The sequence below is a fragment of the Budorcas taxicolor genome, chromosome 4 (genome assembly GCF_023091745.1).
Source record: "Budorcas taxicolor isolate Tak-1 chromosome 4, Takin1.1, whole genome shotgun sequence".
Classification (NCBI taxonomy): Eukaryota; Metazoa; Chordata; class Mammalia; order Artiodactyla; family Bovidae; genus Budorcas; species Budorcas taxicolor.
The window spans coordinates 118,227,501-118,250,215 of record NC_068913.1 but is presented as its reverse complement, the minus strand read 5'-3'; the positions used below and the strand labels follow the sequence as shown (position 1 = coordinate 118,250,215).

At 44.8% G+C, this 22,715-nt stretch overlaps 1 protein-coding gene across 1 annotated transcript in view; it reads right to left on the bottom strand.

Moving 5' to 3' along the window:
• DPP6 (dipeptidyl peptidase like 6) overlaps positions 1–22,715 on the bottom strand; it is a 795,167-nt gene that overhangs the window by 283,241 nt on the left and 489,211 nt on the right. Inside the window, exon 4 of the mRNA XM_052638993.1 lies at positions 345–439. Within this exon, the coding sequence (XP_052494953.1) occupies positions 345–439 (95 nt within the window). The remainder of the gene's footprint in view (positions 1–344; positions 440–22,715) is intronic.

The following is a 22,715-nucleotide window of genomic DNA, read 5'->3' as shown; positions in this document are numbered from 1 at the left end:
AATGAGATCGAGCAAGCCATCCTGAAGTATTCTCTGCATTACCCCCAATTGTTCTGTAAATGTGCGAAGCCTTAGGACTCGTCTTTCAATTATACGTGATATGCAACACTTGTTTCCAACACCTGCAGAGGAACTTTCTGGGCACTCAGAGAAAGCATGCTTTCAGCTTATTAAATTAGTGTGGTCTCAGTTTCACATTTTCTTCAGCTGCTCAGTCTGCGGTCTTATAAATTTATTGCTTCTGCTTGGCTATACTGAAAGTTGAAAGCTAAAGTCATTTTCTGCTTTATTGACTCGAAGGCGGGAAAACTGAAATTATCCTGGTCATTAAAGGGAGTACTTACAATTTTTTTGCCTTCTATTAACACCGTAGAAGTATTTGTTTCAACATTCCGCAGTATCACACTTCCTTTCTGCTCTCTGTAGATGAATTCTTTATCTACAAGAGAGGAAATAAAAAAGAAACATGAAACTCCAAGGAACTCACTAGCTCTTGGTAGACATTTAGGTAAAATGAACTGACCCAGTTCCAACAAAAATATATCCTGTGTTTCACTGAAGGATCCATTAAGTATGGTGAAACATATTCAGCGCCTTTCCATATAACTGCACGTGAAGCTTCTCTTTGAATCGTTTCTCCTGCTCTACTTGTGCAAGTACACACCACCTTTAGAACATTCTAGAATTTGGGGGAGTGGGACACACAGATGAGCAGATTATGGAACCTCATACCCCAAGAGTTGGAAGGTGCTTGGTACTAAAGGGCTTGATTCCCTGCGTCTGAAACGTTAGGGTGAAATCTACATGTACCCATGCGCAAACCCACATCCGCATCCTGCAAGACTGCTTTCATTTGGCCCACAGCTCCCTTGGCTACGTCTGGAGGAACTGGCAGTTCGGGAGAATCCCGGGGATGGGGGAGCCCGGTGGGCTGCCGTCTATGGGGTCGCACAGAGTCGGACAGGACAGAAGCGACTTAGCAGCAGCAGCGGCCCTTGTGTGTATCTCTGCCTTGATACGTTGTATCTTCAGTGACACTGGTCCTTTGTAAATCAACCGAGATTCCAAATATCCCCTTAGAAATGGAACTGATGAACTGATTGCAGGGCAGGGATAGAGACACAGACAGAGAACAGACTTTGGACCCAGTCGGGGAAGGAGGGGGTGGGATGAACCGAGAGGTAATATATATGAATTGACACACATATACTGCCATGTGTAAAACAGCCAGCCAGTGGGAAGCTGCTAAATGGGCACACGGAACTCAACCTGGTGCTCTGTGACTCCCTAGAGGAGTGGGATGGGATGGGGGGTGGGGAGGATCAGGAGGGAGGGGTCATGTGTGTACCTGCGGCTGATTTACATTGCTGTGTGGCAGAAGTCAACACAATATTGTAAGGCAGTTATCCTCCAGTTAAATATTAAAAAATTAATAGAGCAATTTCACTGAATCGTACACATGTAGAGGTGTGTGTGTGTGTCTGTGTGTGTGTGTGTGTGTGATTGTACAGGCATGTAGGCATGGGGGTCTGTGTCTGTGTACACATACTATATAAATGAAAGGGTGCAACCAGTCCATCCTAAAGGAAATCAGTCCTGAGTGTTCACTGGAAGGACTGATGTTGAAGCTGAAACTCCAATACTCTGGCTACCTGATGCAAAGAGCTGACTCATTTGAAAACACCCTGATGCTGGGAAAGATTGAGGGCAGGAGGAAAAGGGGACGACAGAGGATGAGATGTTTGGATGGCTTCACTGATTCGATGGACATGAGTTTGAGTAAACTCCGGGAGTTGGAGATGGACAGGGAGGCCTTGAGTGCTGCAGTCCATGGGGTCGCAAAGAGTTGGACACAACTGAACTGAACTGAAACTTTCTGAAAAAATAGTAGGTGGACAGGAGGCAGAGCACACAATGGGAAGAAGAAATAATAATTTGGAGACTGGGATTGACGTACGTGCACTACTCTACATAAATGAAGACAGCGAATAAGGACCTACTCGATAGTGCAAGGAGCTCTACTCAAAACTTTGTAATAACCTAAATGGCAAAAGAACTGAAAAGCGTGGATATACGTATGTGTGTGATTGATTCACTTTTCGGTTCACCTGAAACTAACAATACTGTAAACTAGCTATACTCAAAATTTTTTGAAAAAGAAAGAATACTACCTCTCTGGGTGCAGGGGGTGGCGCTGAGCCAGTGTGGAGGCAGAGGCATTTCACACAGCAATTAGCTGATAAATGGAAGCACTGTGCGGACAGGACTGATGCCAGAGGTGTTATCGCTGCTACGCCTTTAAAATCGGGCTCCACAGAATTACACCCTTTTCTTTTTTATCCCTTTCTTCTATCTGCTTTGCCTTTAGTTTCTCTTCTTCTTCTAGTCTGTTAAGATGGAAGCTTAGAATTTTGGTTTCATTTTCCTTCCTTTTAGTAAGACTATTAAAGCTAAAACTTCTTCATGCATCGTATTACCTACATCTGACAAATTTTGATATGCTGAATTATGTTATTATTCACTTCAAATTACTTCTAATTTTCCCTGTAAAATCTGCTTGACCCAATGATTATTGAGAAATATGTTAATTTCCAAATATGTATTCTGGTCTTCTTATTTTTTACAGATTTTTAAATTCACTGGATCAAAGAATATTCTGCACATGATTTTAGCCTATTAAAGCTCATTAAGACATCTTTGTGGCCCCAGACATGGTCTATCCTGGTAAATGTACCGGATGTACATTTAATGAAATTATTGATATGATGAGTTTGGTCTAGAATTTCTTTTGGGGGGTGTGTGCGTTTGTTTCTACTTCTCTACTTCTCGTTTTCCTCTTTCCTGTTTCCTTATTTTCACTTTATTGTTTGAATAATTTTTACAATTTAATTTTTCCTATTTTTAGCTGTATTTCTTTGCTTTTTTTTTTTTTTTAGTGGTTGTCCTAGAGATTTTAATATGTACTCAACTTTGCAGCATCTACCAAGGGTTAATCATGTGCTACTTTTCATAAAATACACTGTTGAAACCTCTCAGGTTTCAGGTCCCTATACAGTCTCATCCTGTGGTAACTGTTGTGTGTGTTTCATCAATACTTTATACATTCCACAAGACAATGTTATAAGTATTGTTTATAACAATATCATAGCTTATAAAGACATTAAGAAGAAAAAGCCAAAAAAAAAAAAAAAAAAAGGAAAAACATTGTCCTTCGCATTTATCCACTATTTACCATTACTGATGGTAATAATTTTATCAAAACTATGAGTTTCCAACAGATGTCATTTTCCTACTTCTTAAAGACTTTTCTTTGGGATTTCTGATTATACGAATTGCTGGCAACCAATTCTTTTAACTCTTTGTCTAAAAGTGCTTTCCTTTAGCCTTCATTTTTGAAAGGCATTTCTCGTAACAGGTGTCTAGGTTAGTTTCTTTTCTTTTAGCGGAAGTTCTGTCCCCCCTCTTCTGTCACGATGCTTTCTAATGAGGAGCCAACTGTGCCCTGAATTATCTCCCTGCATGCCATTTCTGTGCTCTTTCGCTGCTTTCCAGACTTCTTTGCTGTCTGTGGTTTTCAGCGGCTTCAGGCCGATGCGCTTTAGAGGGGCCTGCTTCATGCTTGTTTGACGTTTAATGAGCGTCTTCTATCTGCAAATCGACATCTCCATCAAGTCTTTAGCTGCTTATTTTCCAGACAATTTGCCTGCTCCTTAATCTGTGTCCTCTCCTTCTGGTATTCCAATTTCCCATATATTGGGCACCCTGATGTTATCTAACAGCCTCTGAAGCTCTGATCATTAAAGAATTTTTTCCTCTCTGTTCACCCTGAATCGTTTCCATTGGAATCATTTCTATTGATCTCTCATCAAAGTCACTTTGTCTTTGCTCTGTCACAACTGTTTGACTATCAAATCCACACAGTGAATTTAAAACTTTTAGAATTTGTGTTCTTCTGTTTAGGAATGTCCATTCAGTTCTTTTTCTTATTTCTATTTTTCTGCTGAGGTTTTCCTTTGGGATTTTCATTTATTAAAAACACGATCATGTTAACTCACTGGGGACAATTAAAGAACCTTACAAAATCCTTGTCTCTCAGTTCCAAAATAAGGTTCATTTCACGATCAGATTCAATTACTTTTATGTAGAGAGTGTCTTCCATTCTTTCTTGGTTCTTTGTACCTAGGGTACTTTTTCATTATTTCCTAGACGCCATGAATTAAGTTCTGGACACTCTGGGTTTTGCTGTTGTTCAGTCTCTCAGTCCTGTCTGACTCTTTGTGACCCCATGGGCTACAGCACGCCAGGCCTCCCTGTCCATCACCAACTCCCGGAGCTTGCTCAGACTCATGTCCATTGAGTCGGTGACGCCACCCAACCATCTCCTCCTCTGTTGTCCCCTTCTCCTCCTGCCCTCAATCTTTCCCAGCATCAGGGTCTTATCCAGTGAGTTAGCTCTTCACATCAGGTGGACAAAGGATTGGAGTTTCAGCTTCATCAGCAGTCCTTCCAATGAATATGCAGGGTTGCTTTCCTTTAGGAATGACTGGCTTGATCTCCTTGCAGTCCAAGGAACTCAAGACTTTTCTCCAGCACCATAGTTTGAAAGCATCAATTTTTTGGTGCTCAGCTTTCTTTACAGCCCAGCTTTTCCTGGGTTTTGTTGATATTCTCCAGTGACTGTTGTCTCCTTTGCTATAGCAGGCAATTTCTTTGCTAAACCCGGATGGCCAACTTTGTCTTTCCGGAGAGCAGCTCCACTCTCAGCTCAGTTATTTTGTCTTCAGTAGACCTGCTGGGCTTCTCTTCATGCACGTGTGGTTCATGGGTCAGATGGAGAAAATACTGTACCTATACTTCCAGTTTCATTACTTCCAGTTCTACTTACCTCATCGCTCTCCTTTCTTAACTTTTAAGTTTGACACTGAGCTTGTTAATTTCAGCATTTCTTCTTTTCTAATATAATCACAACTACTATAAACGTTCTTAATTACTTCTTTGAGTTTGTAACTTTTAATGAGCAGAATAGTATTTTCACTACTGCTTAGCACTATGCATTTTCAGTTTCTGTCACGATTTTGTCTTCAACCTGTTACTGAGGACTTCCAATCTGCAAATGTATGCAAAGCACCCTTATTTACTACCAGTGGTCAGAAAAATCTGCATTATTAATTCTTTGAAATTTGTTGAGACTGGTTTATGGACTGACACACAGCCCATTTTTGGAAGGGTTTCTGGAGAGAACACATTATTCTCTAATTGTAAATGCAGGGGGTTCTATATGTGGTCATAAATTAAGCATGTTACTTGTCTCATTAAATTGACTCTCACTTAGCTAATTTTTTGTGTGCTAGGTCTTTCCTTAAGTATTGAAATTTTCTAGTAGAATGATGTTTTGAGTAATTCTCTCCTAGAGATCTCCCAAATAGTGTTTTACATAATTTTTGACTATTTTATTAAATTAATGCAAGTGTAGAAATTTCCTATCTTCCTGAGGACTCACAACTTTTATTTTGTAAAATAAAAGTTTTTATTTTTCTCTCCCTAACAATGCTTTTTAAAGATAACTTCTCTTTTCATGATAGGATAGGTGAAGTAACAGTGTGGACCTGCTATTGCTCACATGGAGTCAATGAGATGATACACGTAATACACACAATGTGTTTTAAACAATGCCAGGCTCAAGGTGAGCCCTTGGTGTATGTCAGCTGTCAACAATATTTCAGAAAAGGATTTGGAGTCACCTTTGTCTCCTTTCTTAAAAAATTTTCTGGATCATCCCCGTGCACCAGCCCCTTGGGGTCGGAGGTGGGAGGAGGGTTCAGGATTGGGAACTCATGTACACCCGTGGCTGATTCATGTCAATATATGGCAAAACCAACACAGTATTGTAAAACAAAATAAAGTAAAAATAAAAATTAAAAAAAATTTTCCCTGAAAGAACTGTTTACCTTCCATTAATAAATGTTTTTATTGGAATTTTAAATTTTTATTATTTAAAAAAATTTATACAATTTTAAAGGTTACATTCCATTTACAGTTACTACGAAGTATCAACTGTATCCCTGGTGTTATACAATATTAATCGGAGAAGGCAATGGCACCCCACTCCAGTATTCTTGCCTGGAAAATCCCATGGGCAGAGGAGCCTGGTGGGCTGCAGTCCATGGGGTCGCGAAGAGTCGGACACAACTGAGCGACTTCACTTTCACTTTTCACTTTCATGCATTGGAGAAGGAAATGGCAACCCACACCAGTGTTCTTGCCTGGAGAATCCCAGGGACGGGGGAGCCATGGCGTCGCAAAGAACTGGACATGACTGAACAACAAACACTTTCACCCTCCCAACACTCTCCCCGCCTCCTGCTCACCCTGCCTCTCTCGCGCGTCACTTCCGATGGTCCTGCCCAGGGCTGGGCGGCTGTCACCCCCACCTGCGCTGCTGCAGGGCCTCCCAGTGGGGCCCTCCGTCCTATCTGGACCAGGTCACACTTGCTTTTCAAAACTTTTTTTCCCTGGCTGCTTGGCCAAGACTACTTTGGCCAAACTTCTCAGTCATATCCTGGCCTGGGTTTCTCTTCTCGTTTCAAGTTTCCCACCGTCCCCATTAAGCATCTGAACAAGTCCTGCCTGCCATTCCTCTCTGAGGCTTCCTGCCGCAGTGCCCTTCGCCCGGCCCTGCCAGGGACCGTCTCCCCTTCGGGAAGTTTCTCGTGCCTCTGCCGGGCAGAAAGCCCTCCCTGTCTGCTGGCCCTCACCTCGTTCACCCTGCTCTTTGCTCACCGCAGCACACTGCTTACTTGCTACTAACACTCGTCTCTCCCACTAGAGTCATAATTCTCAAGGGCAGAGCCCACACCTATTCGATTTTTCTAACTCTTAGCATAACGACTTTATGAAAGTAGGTGCTAAACAATGTGTGATGCACTTAACAAATTCATCCCATCTCGAGTCTGAGTCACCAGACATCGAAGATGCTTGAGGATCAATAGGCAGGACTCCTGGTACAAGAGGGAGCGCTCTGGGCCGAAAGAAAGATGGCTGTGGTGTGGGGTGGTTTTCTCGACTTATACCTTTTGTGCCTCTTCGTGAGATTCTGTTACAGCTGTTTTACTCCCAGCTCTGTTACAGAAGGAGTTACATCTTACATCCAGTAACAAGGAGTGCATCTGAATGCCTTGAGGATACGGGGAAACAAAAAGCCATGCTCAACAGGGATGCCAAGAAACACGCGGAGGTTCTTAGCAAAAGGCTTCCCAAAGAAAATCTCACACACGAGCACCCACCCATTGGCTAGTTCTTCACATGCTAACTATCCAGTGCCTTGCATTTAAATCAGCAACTGAGTTGTCCTGTGTGCTTTAGGAACTCTTCAAAGCTAAAAATGTTAAAGAAATAAAGTTGCATTGGTAGCTACCAGAGATGGTTATTTTTTATTTTGTTTCCCCAAATTGTGATACAAAAATAAATAGCAATGCAACAAATTATTTTACATGGTCAGCCAAAAATAAGATAAAATTCAGTCCTTCACTTTGAGTATAACGTGTGTGTGTGTTAATTGCTCAGTCATGTCCGACTCTTTGCGACCCCACAAATTGTAGCCCGCCGGGCTCCTCCGTCCATGGGATTCTCCAGGCAAGAATGCTGGAGTGGGTTGCCATTCTCTTCTACAGGGGATCTTCCCGACCAAGGGACTGAACCCTGGCCTCCTGCATTGCAAGCAGATTTTTTTAGTGTTTGAGCTACAGTATAATATATAAGCTAATTTTATGTTTTGCATACTTTTACCTAATAATACTACATTATTAGCAGTTTTTGAAAGTCTTATCCATGGCGAAAATGTTAAAAATGTATGGCATTTTATGGTCCAATAGATTTCTTAAAAACTGAGATAATTTAGTTGTCTTTGCCAAGTACAATCTGTATACGCTGATTGGATTTGAGGAGCATATTAATCCTGATTATATCAATATCACGAAGAATCAATGCATAGAAATAGCTTTTAATTACTGAAACAACTAGCGTACATAATAAATGTAGTAGATTTGATTTTTCTCATGATTATCTTCTTTCAGTTTTAAACAATGCTGATAGAAACAATGTCCTTTCCAGTTATTGCCTTTTTTCTCAGATATAATTTATTTCTGTTCATGTATATTCAAATCATACACAGCTGAGTTGTGCTGAGTCGTTTCAGTCGTGTGCAACCCTGTGACCCCATGGACTGTACCCGCCAGGCTCCTCTGTCCACGATATTCTCCAGGCGAGAACACTGGAGTGGGTGGCCATGCCCTCTTCCAGGGGATCTTTCTGACCTAGGGATCAAACCCAAGTCTCTTGCATTGGCAGGCGGGTTCTTTACCACCTGTGCCAACTGGGAAGCCCCTGGAAACCAAGGAAGTTGTCAGGGAAGCTATCAAATTCTGTTAGGACCATGACAAATGGCTCAGAAACCAACTTCAAAAGGCTCTGTTAAGGAAATTAAATACATAGTCTTGTTCAGGCTTCAGAGACAAAGAAGAACAGCCCTCTGACCTTGCTTCTAACCTGCCTGGATGCTGCTGCCCTGACTTGGAGTGCCTGTGAGTGACTGCCGGCTGGGAGGGCAAGACTTGCAGCACCATAGATAAGATGGAGGGTGAATTTTGAGATCCCTGAGCCCCTGGTGGGGGGGGGGCCTGGCCAACCAAGTCCCATGCTTAACAACAGGCCAAGGTTTACACAACAAACAGCATTGACATGAAACCAGGGCAGCGATTTGTTCACAGGTGGATGATGATGTAAGTTTGTGTCCCGGGATTGATTATAAGCAGGAACCATGAGCTCCAGTCTCTGAAGTCTCACACGAGGAGCGGACGTGCTGCCTGGGGCCTTTTCCTAGTTGGGGCTCCAGATGTGCTGTGGCGCGGGACTTCCCAGGGCTGTTTAAGCCTGGATGTCGGTCAAAAACCCAATTTGGTGATGTGTCCTCTGCTTTTTCTATTTCTCTTTCCTTCCAATGTTAGTGTATTGAAAGTAAACTAGATAATTCTCTAATAAATATCTGTACTATCTATTTGTATAAAACAAACCGTTTATTTTGTTAACAAATCCTTTGAACCTGAGACGAAAGTGAAAACTTTCAGCAAAATGGGCTCCCATCAGCTAAGAGCGTACTGCACCAGATTGAAGCTCATTAACGCTGCGTACATTCATGAACTTAGAATGATATTTCAAAAAGAAACAGCTAATGCAAGTGGTCATCATTAGAAGATGCTTATAAATCAACACACTATTGAAAAACTGGTAAAGAGAAAAGGAAGCATCGAGAAAATTTCCCTTCTTTCTTATACCAGCTGTATCACTGGGCAACCGAATTATAGATAAGGGGAAGTTTCATGCTGTGGAAGTATTCCAGCTATTAAGTGGAAAAGGCTGATGGAACTGGACTGTCACCATTGTGCAGCCCCTAACGAGCTAAGGCACCGATCAGCTGGAGCTGCTACCACAGGAGAGCAACCAGCAGCAGCGAACCGCCTCGTCGAGGAAGCACACAGCACTGAGTGCTGCCAACCGAAACCGAAACCAAACCCAAACCCAAATGCAGGCTGCTCTGATCCAAACAGATGATCCCCAGGGACCCACGGCACAGCACGGGCAGCGCTACGCAACAGTCTGCAAGAACTAAAACGGGGAGAGACTGTGACAAAGCACAGCTATATGTGAAGCCCTAACCCTAAAAGAAAAAAAGCAAAGTATCTGCTTCAGTCACGTCCGACTCTTTGTGACTCCGTGACTCCACGGACTGTAGCCCGCCAGGCTCCTCCGTCCATGGAATTCTCCAAGCGAGAATACTGGAGTGGGTAGTCATTCCCTTCTCCAGGGGATGTTCCCAACCCAGGGATTGAACCCATGTCTCCTGCACTGTGGGCAGGTTCTTTATCACTGAGCCACCAGGGGCCAGATGACTTAGGGTTGCTGCTGCTGCTGCTGCTGAGTCGCTTCAGTCGTGTCCGACTCTGTGCGGCCCCATGGACTGTATAGTCCGTGGAATTCTCCAGTCTAGAATACTGGTGTGGGTAGCCTTTCCCTTCTCCAGGGGATCTTCCCAACTCAGGAGTCGAACCCAGGTTTCCTGCATTTCAGGCAGATTCTTTACCAGCTGAACCACAAGGGAAGCCCAAGAATACTGGAGTGGGTAGCCTATCCCTTCTCCAGCATATCTTCCTAACCCAGGAATCGACCTGGGGTCTCCTGCACTGCAGGCAGATTCTTGAGGGCATTGTAGGCAAATTCTTTACCTTCTGAGCCACCAGGGAAGCCCCTGATGGCTCAGACAGTAAAGAATCTGCCTCCATTACCCTAACCCTAACTCTAACCCTAGGTCATCTGTCCAGAAGCTCTGGGGAAGGGCTGCTTTTTAACTTGTGTGTTTAGGTCTAAAGTAGCCAAAGGGCTCTAAAAAATTGAAAAAAAAAAAAAAATTTTTTTTTTTTTTTGTATTCTGGGTTTTTTCTGGTTTACATCACAAAAATGTCACAAGGAGGCAATGTGGGCTCAAATTTGTCTTTTAAGAGAGCAAGCTTTTCTAAATCCACTCCTTAAATGCTAACAGCACTCATGGTCCCCACCAGCAAGTACACAACCCAAACAGCATGATGCTGAGACTCTGAGACTTGACCCTGCGGCCTGGGGCAGGCCCAGCTTCATCTGCAGCATGAAGTGAGGTGTGGACTGGTTCCGTCTGGCTCAAGAGCTCACGTAGCCCTCCTGATCCAAACCTGCAGCTCCCTGTCTGTGGCAGGACAGCCTGACCACTTCCTGCAGGATCCTGAGAACAAGGGTAAACTAGGACTGCAGGCGATGCTTCCCTTCCCCCTTTCAAGAGTGAACCAGGGACCCGTGTTCTTTACACTGGAGGGTATCGGGAAGCATTTGCTTGGGAAACAAAGAACTGGCTTGTCTGGGGGAGGAGACGGGGAAGTGGATGGATGCAGAACAGTGGGCGATTAAATTCTGTGGGCTTCAAATTATGATGAAATGACACCGCAAGACCCACTCTTACAGCTTGGGTAACTACATCGACAAGTCCCTTCCAACAAATGATGGTCTCAGCTTGGAAATTACTTGGAAAGGATCTACGTTTCAAAGATGACAGGAGTGGGTCTAAATTTCACTTAGTTTTCATCACAGGATCTGAGATCACCCAATTTTGTCTTTGATTAATGGATGGCTCAGACAGCTTCTAAAAATCTTTTAAATGTTCATTCCTCTTCCGGGGAACAATTTGTATGTGTCTCCACAGCACCATGTTTAGACTTTTAAACAGCTTATTATATGGCAATCTTACCAAAAAGCAAAACGCACTTCTCTCTGTATTTAACGCTGTCAAATATTTCTCAGCAAATTCATTTCAGTACTGGGATCAGTTACATACTTTGTTTTTTACCCTTCTCTTCAGATCTTACTGGATCTCACCTTAATTTGTGAGCTAAATAAAGTCTTTGACAGCTGTTTAATTTATATTAACATAAAATCATGAGCCTCGTGATTTTTCTCTGTAAAATACACTTCTTCAATAAAGTTCTTTATTTGCAAGATATGGACACCATTTCACAGATAGGCTACGAAAAGAAAATCACTGAAATACTTGAAATGTAATTTTGGCTATCAACTTGTTTAGAAATAAGCCAACTTACAGATTAAATATCACTATTTTTCAGAATATTAAATTGTATCAAAATAAGATATCTTCAAAAGTCCTGAACCATTAACGGACTATGAAATTCACTGGTCAGTGAAACATGTTGTGTCTCATTCCAGTGCCATAGCTTATTAGTAAATCAGCAGTTACTTCTCAAAAAAGCGGTATTATTCATAGTTCTCCAGGCTATCACTTCAGTCACAATGGTGAGAGCTGAATCAAGGTTAAATTGTCTGCATACTTTCATCAACAGAGATTTGATGACAATAGCTATTTTCCAGTAAAAGTATAGAAGACGTTTGTGGAATAACCTAATTGTCAGCAGACTTTACGTTGAGGAAGAAGACTATTGCAGAAAGTAAACTCAGGTTCACCCTAAATGACTATTATGGAACAAACTGGCAAATAAAAGTACCTACAGGTTGAACTGAAATGACCACCTTTCTTTATCCAGGCATCCATGAGAAGAATCACCTTCTACTGACAAAGACGAAAGAAGGGCTGAAACACAGATCTGAGTGTCTTCCTTCAAAAGGAAAAATCTGATGAAAACACCAAGGGTAGCAGGCACACTGTTGGGAAAAGCTTGGAATAGGAGTCTGGAAATCTGGCTTCTATTTCAGGCGCTGCCACAGACTGGTATGCCATCAATACAGAGTGAAAGTCTTGAAGCAGTGTCGTTGAGGAAATACAGCATGCGAGACTCTCCGCTCCTTTTTCATACCTGCCAGCAGGAAGGCTTTTATGATGGCTGGAGCTAGAGCAGCCATCCTGGACCTTCTGTGATCCTGGAAATGGAATATAAGACCCAGACAGACAGAACACAGATCGTCCCTCTTGACTTTGATGCGAGAGAAAAGTGAATTTAACAGACAAATAAATTTCTATCTTGTTTAAACCAGCACTGCTTTCATTTTTCTGTTGCTCAGAGAGGAATCTAATGGTAATAAAGACCGTATCTAATTTCCAGGTTTAGGGACAGAAGACTGCCTCTAGCCCACATCTGTGTTCTCCTGAGTCAGGCTACTTTATCCCCCAATCTTTCATTTTCAATGTTAAAATGCCTTACTCTTCAGAAAGGGCAGCTGCTAATAAAACTTGAGATTTGTCATGTGAAGATATTTTGAAAGTAAGAAAAAAATAAAGGAATAACTCGAATAAATACAGGATGCTATTTCCATCTGCATCAGTCATATCTTTGAGAAGGAGAAAGGGTTGTCTTCCTACATGACATTTGTAAACAAATGTTATGAATGACATTCCAGGAGAACTGGGGGTAGAATCCTATTTTAAAAAGCTTGTCTCTGCATAACTCTTGTCCTTCTGATTTTGAGCAAAAAAATACAAAATAAAAATATAAGGAGCAGGCAGGGTGATACCTATACAGAATGAAGAAAATCATTTCAGCCTCTGTCTATTCACTGGGGTGGAAAAGCGAGGTAACAAATGATTAGCGGTTCTTTCACTCTCACGGGGAAAGGAGGCAGGTACCTTTGAAGGAATCACTCATTCCGTCTGACCTGCTCATTTGCAACTGTCAGGCCTGAAAATGCCTGATTGCACAGTGGACACCAGCGGGCTGTTTCTAGCAGGCATGGTGTGTGTGACAAATACGATCTGCCAGTGGCAGGCCTCTCTCCAGGCTGAGGGGTCGCCTGGGCCTGTCTGCTCAGGTAGACGGGGAAGCCTAATTAGGTGCTCGAGGCGCTGCTGTGTTGAAGAGGTTCAGCCCAGCTGCCCAGGTTTCTCTTCCAAGAGCGTGAGAGCTTGCAAGCTGAGTCGCTTCAGTCGTGTCTGACTCTGTGACTCTATGGACTGTAGCCTGTGAGGCTCCTCTGTCCACGGGATTCTCCAGGCAAGAGCACTGGAGTGGGTTGCCATGCCCTCCTTCACAGGGAGTCTCCCCACCCAGGGATCAAATCCAGGCTACTGCACTGTAGGCAGATTCTTTACCACTGAGCCACCGGGGAAGCCTCCTCCTCCAAGTAAGGGCCTCCCAGGAGCCCCAAATGACATCATCGTTATAAATCCACCTCTTTCTTCCGACACTGCTCTGACCAAAGACCCTCTCCCTTCCGGCTCTGAACTGCAGAGAGTTTGCTGGGATGGTTAGAGAAGATCCAGCCAGTTAGAGCCAGAACCAATCCATCTGAAAGCTGGGGGTGCCTGGGTTGTGCCCCTGAGCTTCTTCGGCGGAGCACCTGTCACAGACCAGTCATTAGCGTGTCCTCGTAATTGCCGGCGAGGAAGCCCCTGCATTCATCGTGGAGAAGTGAGAACACGTCTCTGACAGTAGACAGTTAACCTGAAGCGCTGGAAGACTCCCACCTCTACTAGCGATGAACTGTGCAACCTTACACAGATTATCGGACTTTCCGTGCTTCAACATTCTCATCTGAGGGCCGCCCCTGGCGGTCCAACGTCTAAGACTCCAAGTTTCCAATGCAGGGGCCAGGTTCGACCTCTGGTCAGGGAGCTGGAGTCCACACGCCACAGCTAAAGACGCTGCCTGTTGCAACCAAGACGCAGCCCAGCCAAATAAGGAAACATTAAAATAAGATGACCATCTGAAAAAAACGCGGGTATGAATACCACCTAACACGACGTTAGGATAATGTCCGCGTTTAACTACTAAGTACTACCGAGTTCTACTAGCAGTATCGCACTGTGTGCTAAGTCGTTCAGTCCTGTCTGACTCTTTGCAACCCCATGGACTGTATTCCGCCAGGCTCCTCTGTCCATGGAATTTTTCAGGCAAGAATACTGGAGTGGGTTGCCATTTTTCTCCTGCAGGGGGATCTTCCTGACCCAGGGATCGAACCTGTGTCTCTTGTGCGTCCTGCATGGGCAGGGAGGTTCTTTACTATCAGTGCCGCCTGAGAGCAAAGAACCAACCTCTGTGTAGTCCAGCGAACATTCGTCGGACTTCACAGAAATGCTTTACATGTGGGACTTGATGTAACTCTAACCTGAAAGTTAAGGACTGCTATAGCCCTTCTATTTCACGTATCCCCAGTATGACTGTGCGCTTTTTCATATAAACCAGGACACTTGAAAGTGCAAGGTGGGCGGTAGTTTACTAGTCGTATCAGGCCAAGTGGCATAACCTGGTATATGAATATTGGCTTGTCTCAACTTCAGCAGAATTAAGGTGTTCATGAATTAATAAGGCTAGTGTTGGCAGAAACAAAACTTCATACTTACCAACAGTTTTAAAAAATAACAATCCTGACTTAATGTAAGGGATAAAAGCTTCACTCTAGCACCTCTGAAATAAGAAGGTAACTAAACTTGAATCGTCAGGATTGTAAATCCAATGATTATATTCCACGGATGCTGCCAATGAAGACGACAATTTAAGAAGCAGCTGGTCAACTTGCTCAAAAGATTGATTGCACTGTGATTTAACAAACACAAACAAAGGCTCAGCTAATCTTTAGGTTGTAGTATCATAGCCATCCACAAAATCAATGAGTCGTGTTTCAAGTCTTCTGCGCTGTTCATAAACAGTGCGTTCATGAGTGGCAAAGTGGCACTCGTTTTAAAGGCACGCATCTCCGTCACAGGCAATGCAGCAGCGTTTGGTCAGCAGTGAGTCCTGTCCTCTGAGCTGATGGGCACTTTCAGCTCAGTTTATAGCTATGGGGAGAGCAGACATGGGGTCGCAGAGTCGGATAAGGCTTGGCGGCTGAGCAACAGGGGCAGACAAAGGTCGTCGCTGCAATCTCATTATTAGAGCCGCCTTTCTGAATTGCAGAAGTGAACGGAGTGAAGTGAAGGTCTCAGTTGTGCCCGACTCTTTGCGACCCCATGGACTACACAGTCCATGGAATTCTCCAGGCCAGAACACTGGAGTGGGCAGCCTTTTCCTTCTCCAGGGGATCTTCCCAACCCGGGGATCGAACCCAGCTCTCCCACATCGCAGGCGGATTCTTCACCCGCCAAGCCGCCAGGGAAGCCCCTGAAGAGCAGAGGTGCAGGGTAAATGCCACTGAAAATTGTAACCGGCAGCAGAGCATCTGTTCACTCTACTAGGGAACGGAGTTTTAAAGTTCTACTTTCCCCTTTTCCTGCGTTGTTTGTTCGCATTTGCTTTCAGCAATGCAGTTAGGATTTACACGTGCACACGATCGTGTATGAAACAGGTATGGTGCTGCGATTGGCTAGGTGTGACCAAGTGGGCAAAGCTGTCCTCCCCTACTCTCAACACTACAAAATTATAAAGTAAAATTTCCTCCCCGAAACGATATTGTTAAAAAATTTCGATTGGAGCGTAGTTGCTTTACAACGTTCCGTTAGGTCCTGCTGTGCAGCAAAGTGAATCAGCTACGTGTACACGTATATCCCCTCTTTCTCGGGTTTCCTTCCCATTTAGGTCCCCACAGAGCACTGAGCAGCGCTCCCTGGGCTGTAGAGCGGGCTCTCCTCAGTCGTCTGTTTCATGCGCAGTATCGGTAGCGTTGTGCTGAGTCCACCCCAGTCTCCCAACTCATCCCACCCCGTCCCCCTTGGTACCCATACGTTTGTCCTCTACCCCTGTGTCTCTAGTCCTGTTTTGCAAACAAGATCATCTGTGCCATTTTTCTGGGTTCCACACATATGCATTAATAGACAATATTTGCTTATACCTTATTTATTCTACGTAACGAAATACTGCCAACTAGATCAGCATTAGTAACTTTCATGTGATTTGCACACACACACACACACACACACACACACACACACACACCTATCCAACTAGTGCCAGAGCATCTGATTTTACAAACAATGGCTAGCCTTCCAAACGCTGCGGTGGGTTTACTCACTCTATTTGATTCGTTCACCGAGGGCTTCTGAGGCGCTCCGTGCGCGAGACCCTTCACACCTGCTAGTCTCTTCCTGTGTGCTCGGCCCTCCCCGCAGCAGCTGGGCTGAACATGTGACTCCAACTTAGAACATCAAATAGCTATCGACTATGGGCGAGCGTCCTTGAATCAAACGTTGCCGGAAACAGACAGTGACCTTAGTCCCCACTTTCCCCACTGCTCTCAGCTCATGCTTTTCCTTCCATGATGCCTGTGTCTCTCTCCTCTGAGGGGGGAGACCAGGCTATGTTATGTTATGATGTATTTTTGCATAGCCAATGCATAGTGGATATTTCAAAAGGAAAACAAACAAACAAAAAATACTGTGATACAGAAAAGACTGAAAACACGTAGAAAGAGAGTGAAAGTGAAGTCGCTCAGCCGTGTCCAGCTCTTTGTGACCCCATGGACTGTAGCCTGCCAGGCTCCTCTGTCCATGGGATTCTCCAGGCTAGAATACTGGAGTGAGTTGCCATTTCCTTCTCCAGGGGAACTTCCCGACCCAGGGATTGAACCTGGGTCTCCTGCACTGCAGGCAGACACTTCACCCTCTAAGCCACCAGGGAAGCCTGAAAGCATGTAGCTCAGTTCAGTCGCTCAGTCGTGTCTGACTCTTCGCGACCCCATGAATCACAGCACGCCAGGCCTCCCTGTCTATCACCATCTCCCAGAGTTCACTCAGACTCACGTCCATCGAGTCCGTGATGCCATCCAGCCATCTCATCCTCGGTCGTCCCCTTCTCCTCCTGCCCCCGATCCCTCCCAGCATTAGAGTCTTTTCCAGTAAGTCAACTCTTCGCATGAGGTGGCCAAAGTACTGGAGTTTCACCTTTAGCATCATTCCTTCCAAAGAAATCCCAGGGCTGATCTCCTTTAGAATGGACTGGTTGGATCTCCTTGCAGTCCAAGGGACTCTCAAGAGTCTTCTCCAACACCACAGTTCAAAAGCATCAATTCTTCAGCGCTCAGCCTTCTTCACAGTCCAACTCTCACATCCATACATGACCACAGGAAAAACCATAGCCTTGACTAGATGGACATTTGTTGGCAAAGTAATGTCTCTGCTTTTGAATATGCTATCTAGGTTGGTCATAACTTTTCTTCCAAGGAGCAAGTGTCTTTTAATTTCATGGCTGCAGTCACCACCTGCAGCGATTTTGGAGCCCCCCAAAATAAAGTCTGACACTGTTTCCACTGTTTCCCCATCTATTTCCCATGAAGTGATGGGACCGGATGCCATGATCTTCGTTTTCTGAATGTTGAGCTTTAAGCCAACTTTTTCACTCTCCTCTTTCACTTTCATCAAGAGGCTTTTTAGTTCCTCTTCACTTTCTGTCATAAGGGTGGTGTCATCTGCATATCTGAGGTTATTGATATTTCTCCCAGCAATCTTGATTCTAGCTTGTGTTTCTTCCAGTCCAGCGTTTCTCATGATGTACTCTGCATATAAGTTAAATAAGCAGGGTGACAATATACAGCCTTGACATACTCCTTTTCCTATTTGGAAGCAGTCGGTTGTTCCATGTCCAGTTCTAACTGTTGCTTCCTGACCTGCATATATGTTTCTCAAGAAGCAGGTTAGGTGGTCTGGTATTCCCATCTCTTTCAGAATTTTCCACAGTTTATTGTGATCCACATAGTCAAAGGCTTTGGCATAGTCCATAAAGCAGAAACAGATGTTTTTCTGGAACTCTCTTGCTTTTTCCATGATCCAACAGATGTTGGCAATTTGATCTCTGGTTCCTCTGCCTTTTCTAAAACCAGCTTGAACATCAGGAAGTTCACGGTTCACGTATTGTTGAAGCCTGGCTTGGAGAATTTCGAGCATTACTTTACTAGCATGTGAGATGAGTGCAATTGTGCAGTAGTTTGAGCATTCTTTGGCATTGCCTTTCTTTGGGATTGGAATGAAAACTGACCTTTTCCAGTCCTGTGGCCACTGCTGAGTTTTCCAAATTTGCTGGCATATTGAGTGCAGCACTTTCACAGCATCATCTTTCAGGATTTGAAACAGCTCAATTGGAATTCCATCACCTCCACTAGCTTTCTTTGTAGTGATGCTTTCTAAGGCCCACTTGACTTCACATTCCAGAATGTCTGGCTCTAGGTGAGTGATCACACCTTCGTGATTATCTGGGTTGTGAAGATCCTTTCTGTACAGTTCTTCTGTGTATTCTTGCCACCTCTTCTTAATCTCTTCTGCTTCTGTTAGGTCCATACCATTTCTGTCCTTTATCGAGCCCATCTTTGCGTGAAATTGTCCCTTGGTATCTCTAATTTTCTTGAAGAGATCTCTAGTGTTTCCCATTGTGTTGTTTGCCTCTATTTCTTTACATTGATCGCTGAGGAAGGCTTTCTTATCTCTTCTTGCTATTCTTTGGAACTCTGCATTCAGATGCTTATATCTTTCCTTTTCTCCTTTGCTTTTCGCTTCTCTTCTTTTCACAGCTATTTGTAAGGCCTCCCCAGACAGCCATTTTGCTTTTTTGCATTTCTTTTCCATGGGGATGGTCTTGAAAGCATGTAAGTGGAACAAATTTAGGTGATGGTTTGGTGCTCTGGAACAACCAAACACATTTTGTCAAACACAAAAATCACCGAAGTGCTAAAATGAACTACACCACAGAGCCATCTGAGCCCCGTGTCCTTTAGAAATGCCACAGATTATTTCTCAAATAGGAGAGTCAATTCTGCAAATCTGACGATTTGATTTCTGCTTGGGTTTCTATTTTATTTTCCATTTACTCAAACCCTTGACAAATATTTCCATTTTACTTCTGAATTTCACGTGTGCTATATTTCTCATAATAGTCTGGCTTGTAATCATCCCCCATGTGCTACAACCAAGTGCAGGATCTTGTCAAGTGCAAAAGTAGTTGCTCTTCCCCTGAGAGGCTAGCCCGGCTACTTCTCTGGCGTCTAGGAATCAGTCATACTGTTCACGACATATCCATTTAATGACTGTAAGCCGTATTTTCCTGAATCAGTTTATACAGCCCATTTCTCCCAGGAGACCATAAACACCCTCCCTGGCCCTTTAATTCACTGCTTTCCTTTTGATACGATTTTCTCAGTGCTTCTCAGGTTGATAAACAGCGTCTGAGCTCAAGTCTTTTGGATTCTGAGCATCGTGGACCCTCTCAGGTTTCTGTCTGAACCAGCCACCACCAGAGCTTTGGGTGGGTGTTCAAGCAGTACTTCAGGAAAAGTCTCACAAAGAAGAACTAAGGAAAACTGGTGCCACAACAGATTTCACTGGAGTGTCAGCTGACCTGAGAAAGAGCCAGAGAAAGGAAAATGCAAAAGCTAGCAGGTCTAATGTGTGCCGTGGGCCAACTTTGGTAAAATTCCCCGAACACCAGGGATGGTGTGGGGACATCTGCATTGATGAATTTTAGAGCCAGAGGGAACACTGGCACTATCTTCACACATTTATCTTGTTTATTCAACTAAGAAAGAATGAGTGCCTGTGCATGGCAGAGGAACAGGGCCTGGTTCTGCTACTATCATACACCATCTCGTCTCTGGGTGTCCTAGTGTGGTCTGACGGTTGTGGAAGGTAGGGAAGGAGGGCAGGAGAGAATTATCCAGGGAGGAGGCAGGACAGAAATCTTCCATCACAGGGCATTCCTGGGGATAGCAGCTAACCTCTTAAAAGTGCCACACAAGGTTTCCCAAATGTAAATTTTATGCCAGATCATTCTTAAAAGACTTTCTAAATTAGGTCATCTCTCCAGCCCACTTCTGCATGATGCGGTCACAGCCCACCAACCAGAGGCAATTCTATTGGAGAAAGAGAATTGTGTATGATTTGCTGTTTACCTACATTTTTTTCTTTAGGTTTAATTGCCTGGGTGGTGCTGTCAAAATGGCATTAAAACAGCCCTGTGTCCTGAGGTCATCCACTATTTTCAGTGATTTCTGGAAATATTAAGAATTCCCGAGACACACATGGTGATATCTTAAAACTCCAAACACAGAATTACCACTTGTTCTGGCAGTTTCACCTCAGGACACGCACACAGAAGTGAAAGGAGAGGCTCACACGTCTCGTGTGCACTTGTGTTCACAGCAGCAAGGCCAACACACTCACAGCAGCCAAAAGGCAGAAGCGGCCCAGGTGTCTATTGACAGATGGACGGATTAACAAAATGGGAGACACATACACACACACAATGGAAACTTGTTCAGCCTTAAAAAGGATGCAAATTCTGACATATGCTCCAACGTGGGTGAAACCGGAGGACACGGTGCCAAGCAAAATAAACCAGTCACAAAGGGACAAATACTACACAAACCCACTTACATGAAGACCTGAAACAGTTACAGTCATGGAGGCAGGAAGGCAGGTGGTGGGTTCGGGGGTCGGGGCGGGAGGGATGGGGAGTGGGTTCAATGGGGAGACAGTTGGGAAGATGAACAAGTCCTAGGGTCCATGGAGGAGACGGTTGCACAGCAACGTGAATGTACGGAATGCTTCTCAACTGTACCGAAAAATGGGGAAAATGGTAAATTTTATATCTATTTTATAACAATTGAAAAAAAAAGAATCCCTGGGACAGAAAACTGGGTTTGACGTAGAGTATGGGAAAAAGAAAGAGGGGATGAAAAAGTGCATAGCTGTTTATTTCATCACTTCTTACTTTCATTCAGTCCCGAGGTTATGGCTTTGGAAACCAAGGGTTCTGAAAAAAAAATCAGCATGAAGTTACGTGAGCTGATTGAAGACAGATCCGTGGGTCAGGCAAGTATCTATCTGACCCACGTACCAGCTCCCTGAAGCTCGCTGCTCTGAGGTGTCATACACCTGATACACCGTCATACACCGTCATACACTATCATAACGCGGTCATACGCCGTCACACCCCATCTCGTCTGGCGTGCGGGCAGCAGAGACTCAGCACAGTCACTGGTTCTTGGATGACCCCGAGGCACAGACAGAAAGGAAACTGTCAGGACCAACCAAGAGGGTGGAGTAAGAGGCCGTGGAGCTCACCTCCCACTGCAAACACATCAAAAACACAGCTGCAGGTGAACAACTCTTACGGCAAACTAGCTGGAGCCTGGTGGGAGGACCCCTCGCCGCCAAGACTGTAGGAAGACCCCCACGGAATCAGGCAGGAGGGAAGAGAGGCTTTCAGGCTGGGACCTGAGGCCCCGGGAGAGGATGTGGAGGAAAGGGTGGGGAGATCTGACCTGGGGAGTGAGCGGTTTGAGCCCCAGACTGGGCGCCCAATCCTGGTATCCTCTGCAGGGGAGACCAGCCCCCAGGCGGGTCAGAGGGTCACTGGGAGCAAGAGAAGGGAGGTGGGAAGCCTGGACTCTGCCCGTGGAGAGCATGCATGTGCCGCCCTGCCTGGACGCAGGGTGGAGAGAGCGCTGCCTCAGCGAGTGCTGGGCTTCCTGCAAACGCCTGGGTGTGGGCCCACGCCTCGCGCTTACTCAACCCCACAGCTTGGTGCGGACAGAGGGAGGCAGCTACTGCCGGGGCTGACCCCACTGTGGGGCACCAAGGCGACTCTGCGCATCAGTCAGTGACAAAGAGCAGAAGTGTGGATTAAAGTTCAGCAGCATGGAAGAGAAGGCACGAAAATCATTCTATTTACATCAGACGTGGGGCTAAGGACACTTCAAGGAACTCTGTCAGTAGACAGATATAGCAGGCTGAGGAGAAAGAGAAAATGATAAACGGTCACTTCTTCGTGCTCAGTTCTGGGGGGGTTCACACATTCGAGAGCTGAAAGGATGCTCTCAGGATACTTCTCTTAAAACCTAGTGAATTTCTGTGCTGGCTATTTAGGTAGAGTGACCCAACACTGCAGAGCAGACAGTGGTTTTTCCTATTTCTACAGGTTGCGAATTCATCACCCGTCCTATGTCTCACACAGCCGCCAATGTATGTCTCCTCATGGAAAATCTAAGGACCAACGTCTCAGCCGATGACCGTTTTTGTCCTCACGAAGTTCATCCATCAAGAGATGAGTCTGTGGTCAATCAACAGTGGGAAAACGGCCGGGCATTCAGCGTGAGTCATTCGCTCTCAGTGAGAAGCTGTCATTGCCAAAGACGAGGACCTCAGCTCCCTGCCCACCGCACACGAGGACCTCAGCTCCCTGCCCACCGCACACGAGGACCGCAGCTCCCTGCCCACCGCACACGAGGACCGCAGCTCCCTGCCCACCGCACAC